Source organism: Miniopterus schreibersii (genome assembly GCF_964146895.1).
Source record: "Miniopterus schreibersii genome assembly, chromosome: 11".
Lineage (NCBI taxonomy): Eukaryota > Metazoa > Chordata > Mammalia > Chiroptera > Miniopteridae > Miniopterus > Miniopterus schreibersii.
The window spans coordinates 9002603-9022239 of NC_138111.1; the positions used below are offsets into that span (position 1 = coordinate 9002603).

The following is a 19637-nucleotide window of genomic DNA, read 5'->3' on the forward strand; positions in this document are numbered from 1 at the left end:
AAAGTTATGAGGTTGGAGATTTATCCAGGAAGCAGATTATGTAAGGTCTTTTCTGCTATAGTGGAAAGTTTATACTCCATTATCAGAGCAACAGAACACCCATGAAAATGTTTAAGGAAAGAAATGAATGAAAAAATTAAAATAGTATGCTGGCTACTGGGCAGAGAGCAGATTATAGCAAGACAAGAGTGTTAGCAGGAATATTAGGATGGTATTGCAGTAGTTCAGGTACAAAAGGATACCTGCTTTACCTGGATCATGGCCAAAGATGAAGATCATTACAGCATTGGGATAAAATTGAGAGGAAAAGCCAATAAGACAAAAGTGGGAATGAATGATAAGCAACAGGAAGTATATATTTTTTCCTATTCTCTGAAAAATTACACAGAGGATCAGTTTAAGATAAATTAATCTACATGGAGTTCTCTGTTATACTTTGGTGTGAGGCGTGGAGGAGCCAGGCTAGAGATCAGTAACTTACCTTGGACACACACAAACACACAAACACATGCAGTTACACTACTGAATGTGAATTCCACTCCTGATCTGACGTTGCCTCTTAGGTGATGAACACTTACACCTTCAGCTGCAGCATGGGAAGGTTCTTGCATTTCTCTCTAGAAGACAATGAAGCAATGAGTCTCTAAGGGTCTCAAAGATACACCACAACAGGGAGAAGAATTATCAGTTCAAAACAAAGTAAGATAGATATATAGGCACACACTTGTTTAACACTCTGAGCAATGGATGTGGGTTCTGACTTAACAAATTATGGAGAAAACCCAGGTGGTGGTGGGTGGCCAACTCCACACCCCCACCTCCAAATTAGAGACAAACTGGAAATAATTGCTTCTTTGCCTTTGGTTCCCTTGAGGGGAAAACTGTTGACAGCAGGCCATAGGAGAGTTCATCCTTGGAGGAGCAATGATGATAACCACAAAGCAGCTACTAGGAACTTGGTGATTCCAAAAGCTTTTTGCCTTCTCAGTTGACATTAGGGAAAATGCAATTCCAAGTTCATAACAAACAAAACTGGAAGCTGAGTGTGTTAATGAACCCAATGTTCTTTCAAGAATCCCAGAAACACTCTGATCCTTTCATTCTCTGAACAAAAGATTGAGGGACATTATATCCCACCATCAAATGGGACCCTTGGGGAGTAGACCACAGTTTCTATAAATTCTGGTCTCCTGCTCAGAAGCTATGGAGTCAGCATTCTCTGGTGCAGTTTTCTCACAATACCGTGGAATTGCCATCCACGAGATGTTCTCCACTAAACCTCTTACAAAATTGATTCCAAGTTTATTTCATACATCTCTAGCTCCCATTTCTTCAAAGCCAGGTAGAATATCAATATCAAGTGCTTGTTATTTAGAAGGAAGATGTGTGCATATCCATGTGTTATTAATTTGTTCTGTTTTGTGTTAAAAATCAATCAGTTAGCCCAGCCAGTGTGGTTCAGCAGTTGAGCATCAGCCTATGATCCAGGAGATCAAGGTTTGATTTCCTGTCAGGGCACATGCCTGGGTTGCAGGCTTGATCCCTAGTAGGGGGCATGCAGGAGGCAGCCGATCAATGACTCTCATCATTGATGTTTCTATCTCTTTCTCTCCCTCCTCTCTGAAATCAATAAAGATGTATTTTTTAAAAATTTTAAAAATCAATTGATTATAATGCTACAGCTGACCTGCTTGTTTTCCTAAAAGTCCAGAGTTGACATGACTGCCTTCTCAAACTATGAGAACATCACTGGCACTTCCCTCCTTCCCTCCACTCATGGACATAAAGATGAAATCCATGACCCTGCAAGATAGCTTACTTGATTAAACAGTGCGAGAAAAGGTGTCTTTTTGAATTAACAAATGACATTACTACTTCCCCAGGAATAAGATACTATTTCCTAGGAGAACTTCATCTTTATCTTCTGTTATTCCAGCCCCATCTTTCTGAATCTTATTCAAAACATGCCCCCTGCAATAGCTTATAGCTTAATAACAAAATATACTTACATATGCATACACAACAAAATTGGAAAGTAGGCAGAATGAGATTAATAGGTATTTGAGAGAAAAGAAACTCAAGTGGGCTAATAATCATATAAAAAGATGGTCAACCTCTCTAATAATCAGGGAAAGAAAAAACTTCAATAAGGCTCCATTTTATATTAATAGAGTGGAAAAATTAAGTTAGAGGATGCTCTGTGTTGACAACTGTGTGTACATTTTAATAAGATTTATTTCTAATAGGGAAACAATATGGCATTATATTTTATAGTTGAAAAATGTTCATTGCCTTGGACTGTGCAATTCCACTCTCAGGTTTATATATCCTAAAAAGTTTTGCCCTTGTGCAGTTGGAGACATAAATATGAAGGCTCATGGCAACATTGTTCATAGTAGCATAAAAATGTTTAAAAAGTTCATTAACAAATAAATTATGAGATTTTACATAAGGAATATTATATAACAATTAAATGCCATATCAGCGAATTACAGAAATGAAATATTGAGAGGAAAAAAGTAAGACTCCAATAATATGACAAAGTGCAGAAACAAAGATTTTCTATGTATATTTACTGTTATGGACTTATGTTGTATTCCTCCAAAATACATAATATTGAAGCCCTCACCCTCAGTGTGGCTGTATATGGAGATGAGGCTTCTAAGAACATAATTAAGATTAAATGAGATCATAAGGATGAGGCCCTGCACCGATAGGATCACTGTCCTTATAAGAAGAGACACCAAAGATCTCAGACTCTTTACACACACACACACACACCAAGAAAAGGCCATTCAGTCTATAGCAGAGAACTTAATATGAGATCTACCATCTTAGCAAAAAGTATCCAATATAGTGTTATTAAGTAGAGACACTATTTCAGCACAATTTTTAATTGAAGTGGTACAACTGAAACCCTTACCTTGTCCCTGATCTTAGGAGGAAAGTATTCAGTCTTCCACTGTTAACTATGGTATTAGGTTTAGGTTTTCCATAGATATCCTTTACCAATTTAAGGAAGTTTTCACTATTTCTAGTTTCTGAGATTTTAAAATCAAGAATGGATTTTTAGTTTTATCAAATACTTTTAAATCTATGTATTAAGATCCCTTGTTACCACTCATCTTTATCTTCTATTGGTCCCCCCAATACACGGCTCACTCTCTGATTGTCAGTCTAGCCTCCTTTTTGTTTCTCTAACATGCCAACCACGCTTCCATCTCCAACCCTTTGCAGTTTCTGGTCCCCTCTGTCTGGAATATTCTTCCTGTCAGATAAAAACAATAACCTATTCCCTGTTTTCGTTAAGCTTTTTCCTTAAACCCCTTGTTCCTTTGGAAGCCTACCTGAGCCCCTAGACTGCTTAAAATTATAGGGTCACCTGCAATAGAGTCACTCCTTTCCCCCCTCACTCCACTTGTGCTATTGTTCATAATATGACACTCATTATTTTATAATATACCGTGTACTTTTCATTTTTATTTTTATTGACAGTGTCTCCCCTCTTTAAGTGTAAAAGTCTCAAAGGAAGACATTTTGACTCATTTATATAGAAAAGTGCCAAGTACATAGTAGTTGTGAAATACAAATGTATTTAATGAGTGTTATTTCATACATACATTTATCTTTGCTTCGACTAGAAATGGGTTGTGTCAGTTTGAGCAGAAAGAGCCCTCACTTTCCTAAACTGGAAGGAAGAGGAATAGAGATCATCCCACCAAGAAACATCTCGTAGAGGGAAAAAGACCTAGAATCAGCAAATGTGTAAATAAGGTGATTGCCCGATGTGTCTCTTTTAGGTTATTTCCACCATGAGCACAATAAAACTAACTAGTAAGGTCAACAGCTTTGCATTTATTTTTTTTTTAAGTTTTAGGAAGCTATAAGGAAACACTTTATTAACCAGCTACCTAATTAGCAAGACAAGCATTCTGAACTTCCTTGCTTTGAAAACTAGGAACTATACTGTTTTTATAGTGCTAGAGAAAAAATAGAGAACAATAGATAATTATTCATTTTTATGCAACTATTTTATGACATCTTAATTTTTTAAAACAACTCAGTTTTATAGACCTGAAGACTAATGTACATTTCACTTTTTATTTTAAAAGTACTATCATACTACATATTTGATAGTTCTAGTCTTCAACATGAGAATCAAGAATTTAAAGAAAGAGAAGGTACCTTCTGCAATTATATTTCACACTTCTAATCCCAGGGAGTATAGGGGACCAAAACCAGGGGAGACTATTAAAAGTGGGTATGGAGTGAGAAACAGGCTGGTCACCTAACCACATATTTTTCAAGGAGATCTCTTTGACGGGATCAGTGGATGAGACAAGAACAAGAGTAGGGGATTGTCACTTGGAGAAAAGGATCTCCCTTGTGAGAAGTTTCTCCAGGGCCCCCTTCATGTCTCTGTTCCTCAGGCTATAGATGAAGGGGTTCAGCATGGGGGTGACCACTGTGTACATCACTGAGGCAATTGTGTCTTTGTTATTAGAATTGCTTGATGATGGCAAAAAGTACAGAACCATAATTGTCCCATAGAATAGAAATACCACAGAGAGATGGGAACCACAGGTGAACAAAGCTTTACGTATCCCCTTGATTGAGGGAAACCTTAAGACCGTTGCCCCAATGTGGATGTAAGAGACAAGAACCCCAGTAAATGACAGGATAATGATCAATCCCCCAACAGCAAAGATTAAAATTTCATTGAGGGAGGTGTCTGAGCAGGAGAGCTTAAGCAGGGCAGCGAGGTCACAAAAGAAGTGAGGGATAATGTTGTCAGCACAGAAGGACACTTGAGCCAGAAGGATGGTGTGGGACAGGGCGCTGCCACAGGAGAGGAGCCAGGATCCAGCCAACAGAAATATGCACAGCTCCTGCCTCAAGATGGTGGTGTAGTGCAGAGGGTGACAGATGGCCACGTACCTGTCATATGCCATCACTGCCAGAAGGAAATTGTCAAGACAACCAAAAAGTATGAAAAAATACAACTGAGTAATGCATCCCACATAGGAGATGGATTGTTGCTGAGTCTGCATGTTCCTGAGCATCTTTGGGACAGTGACAGATGAGAAGGAGACATCAGTGAAGGCCAGGTGGCTGAGGAAGAGGTACATGGGCGTGTGCAGGCGAGAGTCCAGCCTGATGAGCAGGATGATGAGCAGGTTGCCCAGCACCGTGGTCAGGTACATGCCCAGGAACAGGGTGAAGAACACGCCCTGCTGCCCTGGCTGGATGGGGAGCCCCAGGAGGAGGAACTCGGACACGCTGCTCTGATTATCCCCCCTCATGGTCTTATGTTTTGCTGTAGATGAAAAAGAGATGGAAATATGAAAAAATGTGAAATCATCATGACCCTGACATAATAGAAGCGTGATAATTAGTTAGTACATGAACGTGAATGGTTCATGCTTTTTGCCCACTAATGGACTAGTGATGGTCTGACATCAGAATATTATATGTCCACCTAGAAACCAATACAATCTCTTGGAACTCGGCCACGTTGTTCTGGTTCGCAGGCCTCATGCTGCTCTTCTGTCTGCTTAGATTGAAGGAGTATTGGAAATGTTTCAGATGATAAATGGTGATAATGGCCAACACAGTAGGGTTATCTATTTTCTACTAAGGAATTCCTCATGGTATTTCTCACATGCTGTTGCCTGAGTCCCCACTTTCCCCATAGAGGGGAGATCGAGAGGGAGCCATCAGACCTCCAGTGGTCCACAAAATTCCCTTCATTGTAAACCAGATAAAATTGACTTATTAATCTAACAACATCTTAGACACTGAACTCTTTTCTGGAGAAAACAAGTTCCTTCCTTCCAGGAGATCACATTTCAAGGTCTAGCCTCTTCATGAACTGTTTCTGAATATCTGGGTGTCTGCAACTAGACTAGTGGGTTCTGACTCCACCACTTTCTAGCTGATTTCAACAGCTTACCTTCTCCTAGCCTCATTTTGAACCTTTACAAAATAAGCATAATAATGCCTACACATAGGGTTTGTAGAAGAATTAAGTGATTCCATGAGAGTTATGATATTAGAACAGAGTTCTTTATGTAGTAAGGGCACAGATATGTCATGGGGCATCTTCATGCCAGTGTGAGTGTCCAGATAAATCTTGGTGTTTGTTTTTTTTAAAATATTGGTTTGATCTTTAGGAATCTTCATATACCAGAAATGTGAGGTGGGTATTAGAAAGGAGCAGGTGGCTCATCTACAAGTTGTGCTAACCTATGAATTTTGTTTAATTTGTATTCAAAAACTTTTGCTTTACCTATTTTTGTTGTTCTCTGCATCTATTTTCAGTGAATTTCCTATCTGAGATTTCAAATGCAGTAAGGCACCCAGGAATCCGAGAAGTGGTAGATGCTATAAGATTGGTCATGCCTATTAGAATTAATATTTACTTAATTAATGTGACTCTATCCCAATGTCAGTCTTAAGGTAATTGATATTTGTTGAAAATGTATTCAACTATATGCCAGGCAAAATGAAGGGATTTTTGTATATATTTATTTATGTGGTGTGTGTGCATGTGTGCACAGGCATGCATGCTGAAGCTAAGAAATCAACAATGGTCACATGGCAGTAACCACTAGAGTCTTCATTTTTTTTCTTGTGTCTATTTTATTGTCTAAACTTCTATTGAACATACTCTACCTCCCTGTATTTAATTAAGCAAATCTCTCAGGCCTTTGAGGCATGTTATTTCAGTGTTGAGGATTTCTGTACTCAATATTACCTCAACCACCAGCTCAGATATCTGCCCATCACTCATTCCTACAGCCATTTATATTCCTGCAGCCTGTAGTTTACACATAGCTTTCACATACTTTCAGCTATGTGCAGTTAATGTATATTTTGTGTCTGAGAAGGAGAGAAGACAATGACTTTTCTTCTTCATTCTACTAACTTGAGAAGTGAAGTCACTTGTACAGTGTGTTTGGTGGTGGAACTTGATCTCAAAGAGAAATCTTCCATTGCTCTTCTCACTAGAAACAGACACTTCCATTTCTTTGCAGGGGAATATGGCTGGTAGAGTTAAAATACCCCTATGATGCCTGGAAGAGGAAACTGGCATAACACACAGGACTCCACATCGAACAGTAGGTTCTTGTTCCAGACCAGGGTGATTCTCAGGGACACTGGGACACTAGGAGGAAGTTGACAACCTCACCCCTACTGAGGCCTCCCTGCTCATTGACAGTTGCTGGGTGATTTGTCAACCAAGAGCTCTGGCTTCTCTGGAGGTGAAGCGGGGGTGATAGGGGACCAGAAAACCTAATGCAAGCATGGCACTGTGGTGTCAGGGAGTGAATTAGCAGGAAGGGAACCCCATCTTGTGTGTAAATGGCAGTGCGACCTGTGCTCACTGATGAAGCTGTGACCTAGGGTTGGAGAGAGAATTTTGGCACGGGCCTGCTCTCCCACCTGACACAGTGTATTCTCCCATGTGAGCTACATGAATGGAGAGTCAAGAAAGTCAGCCTCAAAAAAAAAAAAAAGTCAGCCTCCATCTGGGGAAGAATCGCACAGCTGGCCACGGTGACTGGTTGCCTGCTGTGTGCCTGAAATGGATTAAACTGTTGCCAGCAATGATGTACAGGAGCTGTTATTACCTTCTTATGTTTAAGGCTTCTGGCCTCAGAGAGATCAGTGTAAGGCCAGAGAGCTACTGGAGGGCAACCAGCAGATTTAGAGGACACCCAAAATGGGACACTTAACGAGGCTGCCATATCCCCTAAGTGTAAATATGAATAATTCTAAAGGCCACAATGGGAAATGTCACCCCAGGGCCCTGGGCATTACTGGAACATTCAACTCACATAGTCCAGTGGCCCCAGTAGGGCTTAAGGAGGGTCCCATTTGTAAGTGCCTAACTGGGTTCTGGCCTCGAGTCCAGAGTACATCAGAAAGCGAGACTGTTCCATACACAGGCAGATCAGACACAGACAGACAGACAGAGACACACACAGACACACACACAGTGCTTTGTTTAGAGTTTCAAGCTCTCTGTACTTTCTCCCTATCCCTTCTGGTCAAACCCCCATTTAGTTAAGATGTGTGAGTATTAAAAACAGTACACACACCTCTATACCCACAGTCAATGTCTCTCTCTCTCTCTCACACACACACACACACCCTAACACACATATTGTTGAAGGATGATTTGCTGTTTTTTTCTGACATATGCATGGCCTAGATAAAGATTGCCAGGATAAAGATTTATTTATTCATAAATAAAGTCATATACTCAAAATACTCACAATGCAGAGTCATACAAAGAACTGAAAGACGGCATATAATAGAAGCACATTACATGTAGGCACTCAGAGGCAGTCACAGATATTCAGATGACAACACACAGAACCACACAAATAGTTCACAGACGATATAACCACTAGAGCACATGCACTGCTCCAAGGAGATTTCTAGCCTGGTCTGATCATTGCGCATCCCAGGTGGAGACTGTCCATGTGTGAGTGACACTCACAGGTAGGAATACACAGAACACACATACCTAGTCTCACGTTCCCACACATGTGTTTACGGGGGCAGAATCCTGTCCCATTCTAACCTATGCTGCTCCTTAATAAAGTCAGATACCTTCCGCTCTGGGCTGTTTCCTTAGTCTTCACTTTCTGATGCAGCCTCCATGGCTGAGGACCTTCACACACTTGCATATCTGTTTACCAGCAGCAGAACAATGGGCAAGAGTGGTGTATTTTACAGCAGAAAGAACAGGGGGGAAGACACCTAGGATCTTTAATAGAGAAACAGTCAACGTGGGCTAATTGAACAAATGACTGCTGGCCTCTTGGGGAGGAGCCTGTCGGGCCAGAGGGACTGATCCACTGGAGTCCCTGAAGGCAGTGTCTCTGATGTCTTCTGAAAGGGGCAGTCTGGGCTCCTTTCTGTCTGATCTGGTGGTTCCATGTGGGTAGCAGGAGGGGCCAAGGTCAGTCTGGGCTTCTTAAGTATCCATGGTGGTAGAGTAAGCCTGTCACTTTATCATAAGCAAGACTCTTGTAGCTCCTACACAAGCCTCCTCTAAAGCTCACAGGTCTTGTCACTACCTGGAGAGGCTCGTGCGGGTCAGGGGCTGTGCCTCACTCAAAAAGTAGGATGAAAGGATGGGCCCTGTATGGTCTTGAATTGAATTTGGACTCTCCCACTTTACTGTGAGCTCCTGAACAAGTTAATTTAGTTCTACAGTGTTCAGAGTCTTTAAGTGTAAAATGGGGATAAGAACAGTACCATCCTCATGAGGTTGTTATAAGAATTAAGTGAGACAATACATATTAGAGTTCTTATCACAGTATCTGATACATGCCAATGTCCAATAAATGCTAGGGCATATCACCAATCATATTTAATGGCAGGGCACTTAATGTGCATTGGGAAATGATTCAGTGAATTCATTTATTTATTTGTTCTTTTTGATAAATACTTATTAAAGAATTCATAAAGGTGACAGTCTAGTCTATGGAGCACAGCAATGAATAAAATAGAAATACATCATCTGGTAGAGCTTACATTTGGCGGGGGGAAGCAAACAAAAAACAGATCGATACTCAACAAAACAAAGCCACAAAAATCACAACAGTAAAATCCATGACGTAGCAGTTGGTGAAAAGAGTCATGAAGTAAAACAAAGCAGGGAAGGGGTTCGAGAAAGGATAAGCAATTCAGATGTAAATAGGGTGGTCATTGTAGGTGTCCTGAGTAGATGAGATATGAATTAAAAATAGTTTATTAGAATGGGAATGTTTTCATTAACCTTTCAGTATCTGAGGAGGAAACCTCACATCCACCAAATAATTTATTAAACCCACAGAAAAATGGACTAATGTATGAAATCCACATTTTGCCATAATAATTTTCAATGTAAACCCACAGTCACGGCCTCCACCACTGTACTTGCTGGGATGACTGCCTCAGACACTCTCCCCCTCTCAAAAATGCATGATCTAGATCCTGCTTAAGGCTCTCTCTCAATCTAAGACGATTCCCAAATTGTCGATCTTGACACACGTATTGACCCCCAAGTATAAATAGGATCATTTACCCCCCAAAGTAAGGGACCTTTGGTTGACATTTCTCTTTGCCCAACTGCCTCACACAGGTCTGCACACCTAGAAATAGCTCAATAATTAATGTAGTCAGCAGATCAGCTCCCGTCCTATAGACAGGACGTAAAACCTAAGTCATAATCGAAGACACTGACACCAAATGCTGGCAAGGATCTGGAGCAACAGTAACTCTCATTCATTGCTGGTAGGAATGCAAAATAGTACAGCCACTTTGGAATACAGATTGGCTGTTTCTTATAAAACTAAACATATGCTTCCTACACAATCCAGCAGTCACCTTCCTTTATATTTACCAAATGAGCTGAAAACTTATGTCCACACAAAAACCTATATGCGGATGTTTATAGTAGCTTTATTCATAATTGTCAAAAGTTGGAAGGAACCAAGATGTCCTTCAGTAATTGAATGGGTACTTGTGGGGCATCTGGATCGACATTCACAGGAGGCCTGTCTTGGTCTGTTTGGGGCTGCTATAACAAAGTTCCATAGACTGGGGGCCTTATGAGGAACAGAAATTTATTTCTCACAGTTCTGGAGGTTGAGAAGTTCACGTTCAAGGTGCTGGCAGATTTATCCACATAAAATCTGGTCTGATATATATAGGGACACCTTTTACTATCTGGCTGATATATATAGGGACAAGGAAGAAAGGCTGCATGCAAGGGGGGAAGGGAGGATGGCTACAGGGTCTGTGGTCCTTGTGTCTCCTTCCAGGATCTTGAAGCCTGATAACAAGGTAGTTAATTTTCAAGGGTGTTATAACCCAATTCCCCCAGTTCCTGGGACCTGAGAGTGGTCAGCATTCCTAAGGCAAACTTTCAGGCAGGTTAGGTTTCAGGCACAGCAACCAAATCAAAGCGCATCCTGTCCTTCTTTCTGTTCTCAAAATGCATTTTCTTTTCTGAGCCACGGACCCATCTAGGCCCCAAGGTGTTTCATCTTTTTATAGCTCTGTTTTTCTTCTTGCAGCACATCCTCCAGTTTCCCAGGGTCTGTAGGAAAACTTCTTACCTATAGTTAGTAAGGTGAGCAATCATTAAACAACTATTCTTGTTAGGTCCTATTCTTATTAGGTGCCTTCCTCCCTGTCACAAGCACTGTCAACAGAGCTTGATCAACACCTCTGCCCCCAACAGTTTCACATGTATACATCGAAATACATTAAGTTGAACATTTTAAAACTGTCTGTCAATAAAACTGTAAATGAAAATGGAGAAATAAAAAAGAAGGGGGAGTCCCCTCAGACAACAGAGACATTTCCATTGAGATCTCCGTCTCACTATCTTAATTAACACAATTTCACACCAGGGGAGACTCTCCACACGAATGTATTTCACAGCAAAATTTAGCATGGAAAGGTTATTTCTCTCCATCTTCATTTTTCAGAGCAGATTCCTTTGGAAGAGTAAGCTTCTCCCACGCAGTCACCACCTGAAGGGCGGAAGGTCAGTTACATCTGCCCTATTCCGTTGCTTCATAAGGGTTGATGCCTTATGTTTGGTCCACATTTCATTATCTACAGGGCTCCCAGGGATATGAAGTCCTTTCAGCTATGCTGCAAAATTTTGGCAGGATTTGCCTCCTGGGTTATACCATACCAGTTATCAATAGAAGTCCCCAGTGTAGGTGTGGATGGTTATGTTCAGGACATGCATCTTGATTCAGTTGCATGTGTTACTCTTAATCACTTAGTTTAAATGTTCTCAACCTCGGCCATACATTAGAATCATCTGCCAGAAGTTTTATGTTGTGTTCAGATTTTAGGACACCATAAGAAGCATTTAATTAGTCAGCTGCTCCATTCAGTCAGCCAGCATTGTGAATTTCATACCTTAAACTTGGGAATTAAGTTGAGATTCCTAGCTCCGGAAAAACATGTTTGAAAATGGAATGAAACTAAGGAGCTGATTGCTGAAATATGGATTATATTCATTCTTATACAGCCGTTTAAGTGTTCTAATTATCTGCACCACTGAGTTCCACAAATATTGATACAAACTCATACAGTATGTCCACATAAACACTACAAAAGTGCCATTTCCAAACCACATCTCATTGGACATTTTCAGTATTCTTCAACATACATATCAGAAACTTGAAGACTGAGAAGACACAGCTTGTAAAAATGCCTAACAAATTCAAACACCAAATACCTTTGCAGTCAAAATTTCTTTTTCTTAAAGAGGAAACGTGCATCAAAGCAAGGTTTTTGGGTCTGTTCATTAATATGAGGAAATACTGTCACAGTAAAGGGTGATAATTTCCAGTTCTGACTTAAAAGAAGTTGGATGCTTTAAAGATAGGTGAGATAATGGTGCTGTTGTTTGTGGCAGATCCCAAGGCTTATGGAAACCTAAAGAGACAAACAACAAAGCTAAAGCAAAAAGAAGTTGGTTCAAAGAGCACAGTTGGTGTGTCTGTGCCTGGAAGTTTGAAGGAAGCCATTGGGTTCACGGGGAGCAAACAGTAATAACAGTCAAAGCAGGTGACCAAAACAAGAAGCTGAGGTGGGGGGGGGGGTGTCAGTAGCAAGGATGGTTCCAAGCATAATTTTCCAAGGAGGAATCTCTGACAGTGACATTTGGTGAACTAAGAACCTAGAAGGTGAGGTGATTGTCATGTGGAGAAAAGGATCTCCCTCCTGAAAAGTTTCCCCAGAGCCCCCTTCATGTCTCTATTCCTCAGGCTATAGATGAAGGGGTTCAGCATGGGAGTGAACACTGTGTACATCACTGAGGCAATCATGTCTTTGTCATTGGAGTTGTTCGATGATAGGAAAATGTACAGAATCATAATTGTCCCATAGAATAGAAATACCTTGGAGAGGTGAGAGCCACAGGTGGACAAGGCTTTGCAGATCCCTTTGGTAGAGGGGACCCTAAGAATGGAGACCCCAATGCGGACATAAGAGACCAGGATGCGATTCAGTGGTATGGTGATGCCAGTGCCCCTACAGTGAAGATGATAAGCTCGTTGATGGAGGTATCAGAGCAGGACAATTTGACCAGAGCCGCAAGGTCACAAAAGAAATGAGGGATAGGGTTATCAGCACAGAAGGACAGCCTGGCCAGGCTGAGAGTGTGGGACATTGCACTACTACATGAAAATAACCAGGACACAGCCACTAGTGAGATACATAGTTTTTCTCTCATGATGCTGGTGTAATGCAGAGGGTGACAGATGGCCACATACCTGTCATATGCCATCACTGCCAGAAGAAGGTTATCAATACAACCAAAAAATATGAAGAAATACATCTGTGTTATGCACCCTGCATAGGGGATGGATTTGTACTTAGACTACATGTCCATGAGCATTTTAGGGACGGTTACAGATGAGAAGGAGATGTCAGTGAGGGCCAGGTGGCTGAGGAAGAAGTACATGGGCGTGTGCAGGTGAGAGTCCAGCCTGATGAGCAGGATGATGAGCAGGTTGCCCAGCACCGTGGTCAGGTACATGCCCAGGAACAGGGTGAAGAACACGCCCTGCTGCCCTGGCTGGATGGGGAGCCCCAGGAGGAGGAACTCGGACACGCTGCTCTGGTTCTCAGGCCTCATGCTGCTCTTCTGTCTGCCGGGGATGAAAGCACAGTGAGAAATGTCAGAGACCTGAAAGTGTGATTCTGCCCTCCACAGTAGGGTCTCCTACTCTCTCCTGGAGAAAAAGAATAAATCCTTGCATTCATTTCAGTGACTAGCGCTGCCAAGGCAGCAACAACCCTCAGTGCCCAGTGTGGTTTCTTTCCAGTGAAACCAGAACAGAATAATTCTTTTTATTTTTTTAATCAACCAGGTTCCTGGCACTATGTCACTAATTGGAGATACAAGAATAAAGGGGACACACAGAACCTCTTCCCTCAGCACCCTGACCCTCTGGGAACAGCTGACAGAGGTCTGACTCAAAGTAAGGCTCTGCAGCCAGATTCCTTGTGCTGCGAGTCTGGCCCCCGCTTGATTCAGGGTGGATGCCTCGAGGAGCTGAATCTCTCCTGGCCTCATGTCGTGCCACTGTAATGTGAAGATACCAATACCACACATTCCTACAGTTAATAAGAGGGTTCTAATTCAAGACACATTAATGTCTAAGAACAGTGTCCTATATAAAATAAACACACAAAATTTTAGTCATTATTTTCTTGACGTACTAACTATTTAAATAAAGCCAAGATCAAATCCAGGAATTTAATCAAACAGCATTATGAGCTGGTCAGCACGCCTTTCTGGTCTATACCCGGGCTATGAGTTTGATACCTTGTGCTTCCTGCTGTTTCCCGAATCCTCATTTTCTGTGCAGGAGACCCAGGATTAAAGGAAAGGGAGCAAACCCCAGTGGCCCGAGGACCATTACAGACTGTCATGTCTGTTTCCCAGCTTCAAGACAACAGGCAGATCTCCTTTTACCATCAGAAAGAGACATTAGAGGGAGATAGTCCCAAGTCCCTGACTAGAGCAGCAGTCATTGGGGACAATTGCGTAACTTCCTCCTGACCCTTTGGGAAGGAACAGGTTTAGAGTCCAGAGGGGCTGAGCTGCAACTGGAGTCCCAGGAGAAAGTGTCATTAATATCAGTGGTACCTTGGGCTTCTGGTCAAGTCTCTGGGTGGGAAGCAGGAAGTTCCCAGTTGCCTGTGGCCTCTGCATCACAAGTTCAGGTTCTCTGCACAGCAACGTATGGCCCAGGCAGTGTATGGGTTTCAGCTGGCTCCCAAAACATTAAAAAGACCTCTGTTAGAACACAAAGCCCCTTCAAATGTACTCATCTGCCCACTCCTCTGTGGGGTCCTGTAAGGTGAGGTATGTGCTTTGTTCAGGGGTAGGACAGCTGTTATGCCCTCTGGGAAAAAGACTGGACTCCACCCCCTTACTAAGAGAGCATGCCTGAGCGATTTATCAGAGATCTGAGACTCGGGTTCTTCAAAGTGCAAATAATAATATTGTTCACGTGAGTTGGAGGGATGATTAAGTGAGCACACAATAGAAACTTAATAAATGTTTAGGATTATTGTCAAGGTCTGTGTAACACCAGGGATCAGCTGTGGCTCAAATTGTTTTGGGCTCTTATATCCGCATAGGGGCCATCATCCTGAGGGTCCCCTCCACTAAGAGACTCTTTAAAGCCTTTTCTACCTGTGGCTCCCACCTCTTTGTGGTGTCTTTATACTACGGGACACTTGCAGGTGTTTACTTTCTCTCCTCTTCCTGGGATTCCAAGGACATAATTGCTTCGCTCATGTATGCGGTAGTCACCCCCATGCTGAACCCCTTCATGTACAGCCTGAGGAACAGAGATATGAAACAGGCCTTAGAACTGTGTGTCCATAGGGTTAAGTTCTTTAAGCAGCAACCACTAAATCCTCTTGTTGCAGTCAGGAGCACGGTGAGATAATTTCCTAAAGTTATTGCATGGTCGGCAGCTCCATATAACTTTCATACAATATGCATTCGGTTGCCAATCATAAGTGCTGTTAATATGTCAACTAGGTTACGTTTGCTACTTGAGTTGTTAAAAATTCTCTATCCCTAATTGATATTTTTTGCTTGTTCCTCAGCTCTCATAAGATATATGCAAAATCTTTTGCAAAGCCTGTTTAACAAGTACAGTTGTAGACTCATCTTTTTCTCCTTTGAGATATGTCACTTTTCTCTTATGTATTTTTTATACTATGTTATTGAGGACACACTGATTTTACATTATGATTCTCTCCTGGTGAACTTCTTTATTCTAAAAGTACTTTTCTTATTGTGGTAAAATATATAGAACATAAAATTTACCGTTTACTATTTTAGCCATTTTTAAGTTTACAGTTCAGTGGCATTAAGTACATTCACACTTTGTGTTGCTTCATGCATTTTAAAGCTCTGTCATTAGGTACCTATACATTTAGAATCGTTATGTCTTCTTGTTGTTGTTTTTTATTTTTATTGAATTTATACAAGTGACATTGGTCAATAAAATTGTATCAGTTTCAGTTGTACAGTTCTATACTGCATTGTCTGTATATTATCTTGTGTGTTCAACACCCAAATTCAAGCATCCTTCTGTCACCATTTATCTTACCTTTACCCTAAGATGGTATCTGCCAGGTTCTCCACTTCTGTATTTTTTTAAATTTACTCTTTTAACCTTGTAATTAATAGGTATCATTTATGTACATATTTCAATACTACATAAACATAACTTTTTTTCTTATTAAAATTTCACCCTCTGTATTTCACATTCATTGCTGATGCTTATATGGCAAATATGGGGCCTAATGGTGATTTTTCTAATTCTATCATTTCTTCTTTGTTTATTAGTTGTATTATTTTTTTATTGAAATTTTTTTATGTTGACATTATTGCAGATGTACCCCATTCCCTCCCTCTTTTGCCCACCTTTACCTATCCCTGCCTCCCCCTTTTTTGCCCTTCACCACACTATTGTGTCCATGGGGTGTGTAGATATGTAATTTAGCTAATACCTTCAAATTCTTTATCCAGTCACCCCTACACCCCTCACCTCTGGCTCTCACCAGTCTGTTCCATGCATCCATTCTTTTGGTTCCATTTTGTCAGCTTATTTTATCATTAGATTCCACCTATTAGTGAGATCATGTATTTGTGTTTCTCTCACTGACTTATTTCACTTAGCATAATACTCTTCAGGTCCATCCATGCTATTGCAAAGGGTAAGAGCTCCTTCTTTTTTACAGTTGCGTCATATTGCACTGTGTAAATTTCCCTCAGCTTTTTTATCCACTCATCTACTGATGGGCTCTTGGGCTATTTCCAGATCTTGGCTTTTGTAAATAATACTGCTATGAACATAGGGGTGCAGATATTCTTTCTGATTGGTGTTTAGGGATTCTTAGGATATATTCCCAGGAGTGGGATTGCTGTGTCAAAAGGCAGTTCCATTTTTAATTTTTTGAGGAAACTCCACACTTTTCCCCAGTGGCTGCACCAGTCTGCATTTCCACCAGCAGTGCACGAGGGCTCCCTTTTGTCTGCACCGTCGCCAGCACTTGTTGGTTGATTTACTGATAGTAGCAATTGGACAGGTATAAGGTGGTATTTCTCTATAAGAAGGAACTTACCCTTATTCCCTACTTGTTATTTATTTGTCCATATATTTATGTTGTTATGGACTCATGATTTCTTTCTTATTCTCTGAGTTGTAATCCATTGCAGTTGTTACTCATTTTGTGGCTTTAGGTGTGTTCATTGCTTACAAGCATTCTAAATGATCTCAGATAAGCCACCTGGGAAACATATAAAAGGAACAGAAGGAAAAACTAGAAACTAAAGGCATGTTTATCTGCAGCAGGTGGGTGAGGAGTAGGACAGGAAGAATGGTGGGAACAGCCTACACGTTGATATATATAACCTATAAATTGCAATCTGTTTATACAATTAAAGCCCATGAGTTTGAATTGATATTTCCAGTTCCACTTTGACACCACAGAGTCCTGTCCATAGCTCCTTTTCCCCAGAGTGAGAGTCACTCCTTTTTCCTCACTGTTTGCTTATTTCCTGAATATTTGGATACACTGTGAGTTTTTTCAGAACCTTGAACTCACACCACTGTCAATGACACACTAAGTGCAGCTTAAAACTTTGTTTCCAGTTCTTTTTACTGTGAGAGAAATAGTCAAAATTCTGGGTTCAAGAATTACTTAGGTTACTTATTTTATTTTCCCCTTTAGTCTAATTATGGTGCACATTTGAAGTAGAGTTGGGTTCATTTGTCTTTTTTATTCTATCTTGCTTTACTCACCACCTCTCCCGTTTATTTTTTTAGTGGCGAAAGACAGCATAAAAAAATTAGGTCAAAGACAAAACATAGAAAGTAGAAAAATTGACCTAGTTAACGTATTAACAGCACTTATACATGACAACAGAATGCATATTTTATTAACATTATATGGAGGTGTCAACCATGAAAAAAATTTAGGAGAAATATCTCACCATGCTCCTGACTGCAACAAGAGGATTTAGTGGTTGCCGCTTAAAGAACTTAACCCTATGGACACACAGTTCTAGGGCCTGTTTCATATCTCTGTTCCTCAGGCTGTAGATGAAGGGGTTCAGCATGGGGGTGACTACCGCATACATGAGCGAAGCAATTATGTCCTTGGAATCCCAGGAAGAGGAGAGAAAGTAAACACCTGCAAGTGTCCCGTAGTATAAAGACACCACAAAGAGGTGGGAGCCACAGGTGGAAAAGGCTTTAAAGAGTCTCTTAGTGGAGGGGACCCTCAGGATGATGGCCCCTATGCGGATATATGAGCCCAACACAATGCCCAAAGACAGGAAGAAAATCACTCCTCCCTCAGTGTAGATGAGCAGCGTGTTGAAGGAGATGTCAGAGCAGCTCAGCTTCAGGAGGGCAGCGAGGTCACAGAAGAAGTGGGTGATGGTGTTGTCAGCACAAAAGGACAATTGGATCAGGAGGAGGGTGTGCAACACATCATGAACACAGGAGAGACTCCAGGAGCCAGCCACCAGCATCGTGCACAGCTCCTTTGTCATGATGGTGGTGTAGTGCAGAGGGTGACAGATGGCCACATACCTGTCATATGCCATCACTGCCAGAAGGAAATTGTCAAGACCACTGAAAAGTATGAAAAAGTACAGCTGAGCAATGCATCCCACATAGGAGATGGATTGTTGCTGAGTCTGCATGTTCCTGAGCATCTTTGGGACAGTGACGGAGGAGAGAGAAATGTCAGAGAAGGCCAGGTGGCTGAGGAAGAAGTACATGGGCGTGTGCAGGCGAGAGTCCAGCCTGATGAGCAGGATGATGAGCAGGTTGCCCAGCACCGTGGTCAGGTACATGCCCAGGAACAGGGTGAAGAACACGCCCTGCTGCCCTGGCTGGATGGGGAGCCCCAGGAGGAGGAACTCGGACACGCTGCTCTGGTTCTCAGGCCTCATGCTGCTCTTCTGTCTGCGGTTGATGAAGGTTTGAGAACCTCAGGACCCTAGACAGGAAAACCAGGACCATCACATCTCACACTGTAATTCTCTGGGACATGAATTTTAACTACACTCCTATTAATTTCTCACACCTGTGGATTCGTGCATGTTCTCTCCATCCTTGTCTGACTCCAGCAATCACTGCATCCCTAACGCAGCCAACAGGGCCTCATTGCACAGAAGCCAGTAAATCACTGTGATTTATTGAACATGATTTATTGAAGATGGAGTCTGTGTCGGGACTCTACTAAGGACTGAGATGCAGCAGTGACAAGAAAAGCAATGTCTGTACTTCTATGACTTTACATCTTGATGATCCTGGAGGGATAATTTCTACACCAAGCCAGAGCCAAACCATAATAATTCCCTGTGGCAGAAATAGAAGATGAGCCCTGGAAACTGGTGTCAGTTGTTTCTGCCTGGAAGTAACATGAGACTCCAGGGCTCAGTTGTGTGGTTGGAGCGTTGTCACACTCCTCCTGTGAACCTCCCATGTCCCACTGACCCACAGCTGTAAACTCAGGGACACTCTAGAAATGAGTGGCCATTTAAAGCCTCTTGATGCCAAAAT

The 19637-nt window shown here is 41.6% G+C and overlaps 2 protein-coding genes across 2 annotated transcripts; both read right to left on the bottom strand.

Annotated features, from left to right (window-relative positions):
- Positions 1-4361: 4361 nt before the first annotated feature.
- On the bottom strand, positions 4362-5362 carry LOC308564045 (olfactory receptor 1J4-like; the record flags this gene model as incomplete). The annotated part of the gene is given in 2 exon segments (XM_081151755.1): positions 4362-5326; positions 5329-5362. Coding segments are annotated over 2 exon segments (999 nt in total).
- A 7363-nt stretch (positions 5363-12725) lies between these two features.
- Positions 12726-19024, bottom strand: LOC308564046 (uncharacterized protein; the record flags this gene model as incomplete). Its single annotated transcript, XM_081151756.1, is given in 6 exon segments — positions 12726-13051; positions 13054-13408; positions 13412-13679; positions 14360-14394; positions 15294-15383; positions 18056-19024. Coding segments are annotated over 6 exon segments (2043 nt in total).
- Between the last annotated feature and the right edge of the window lie 613 nt (positions 19025-19637).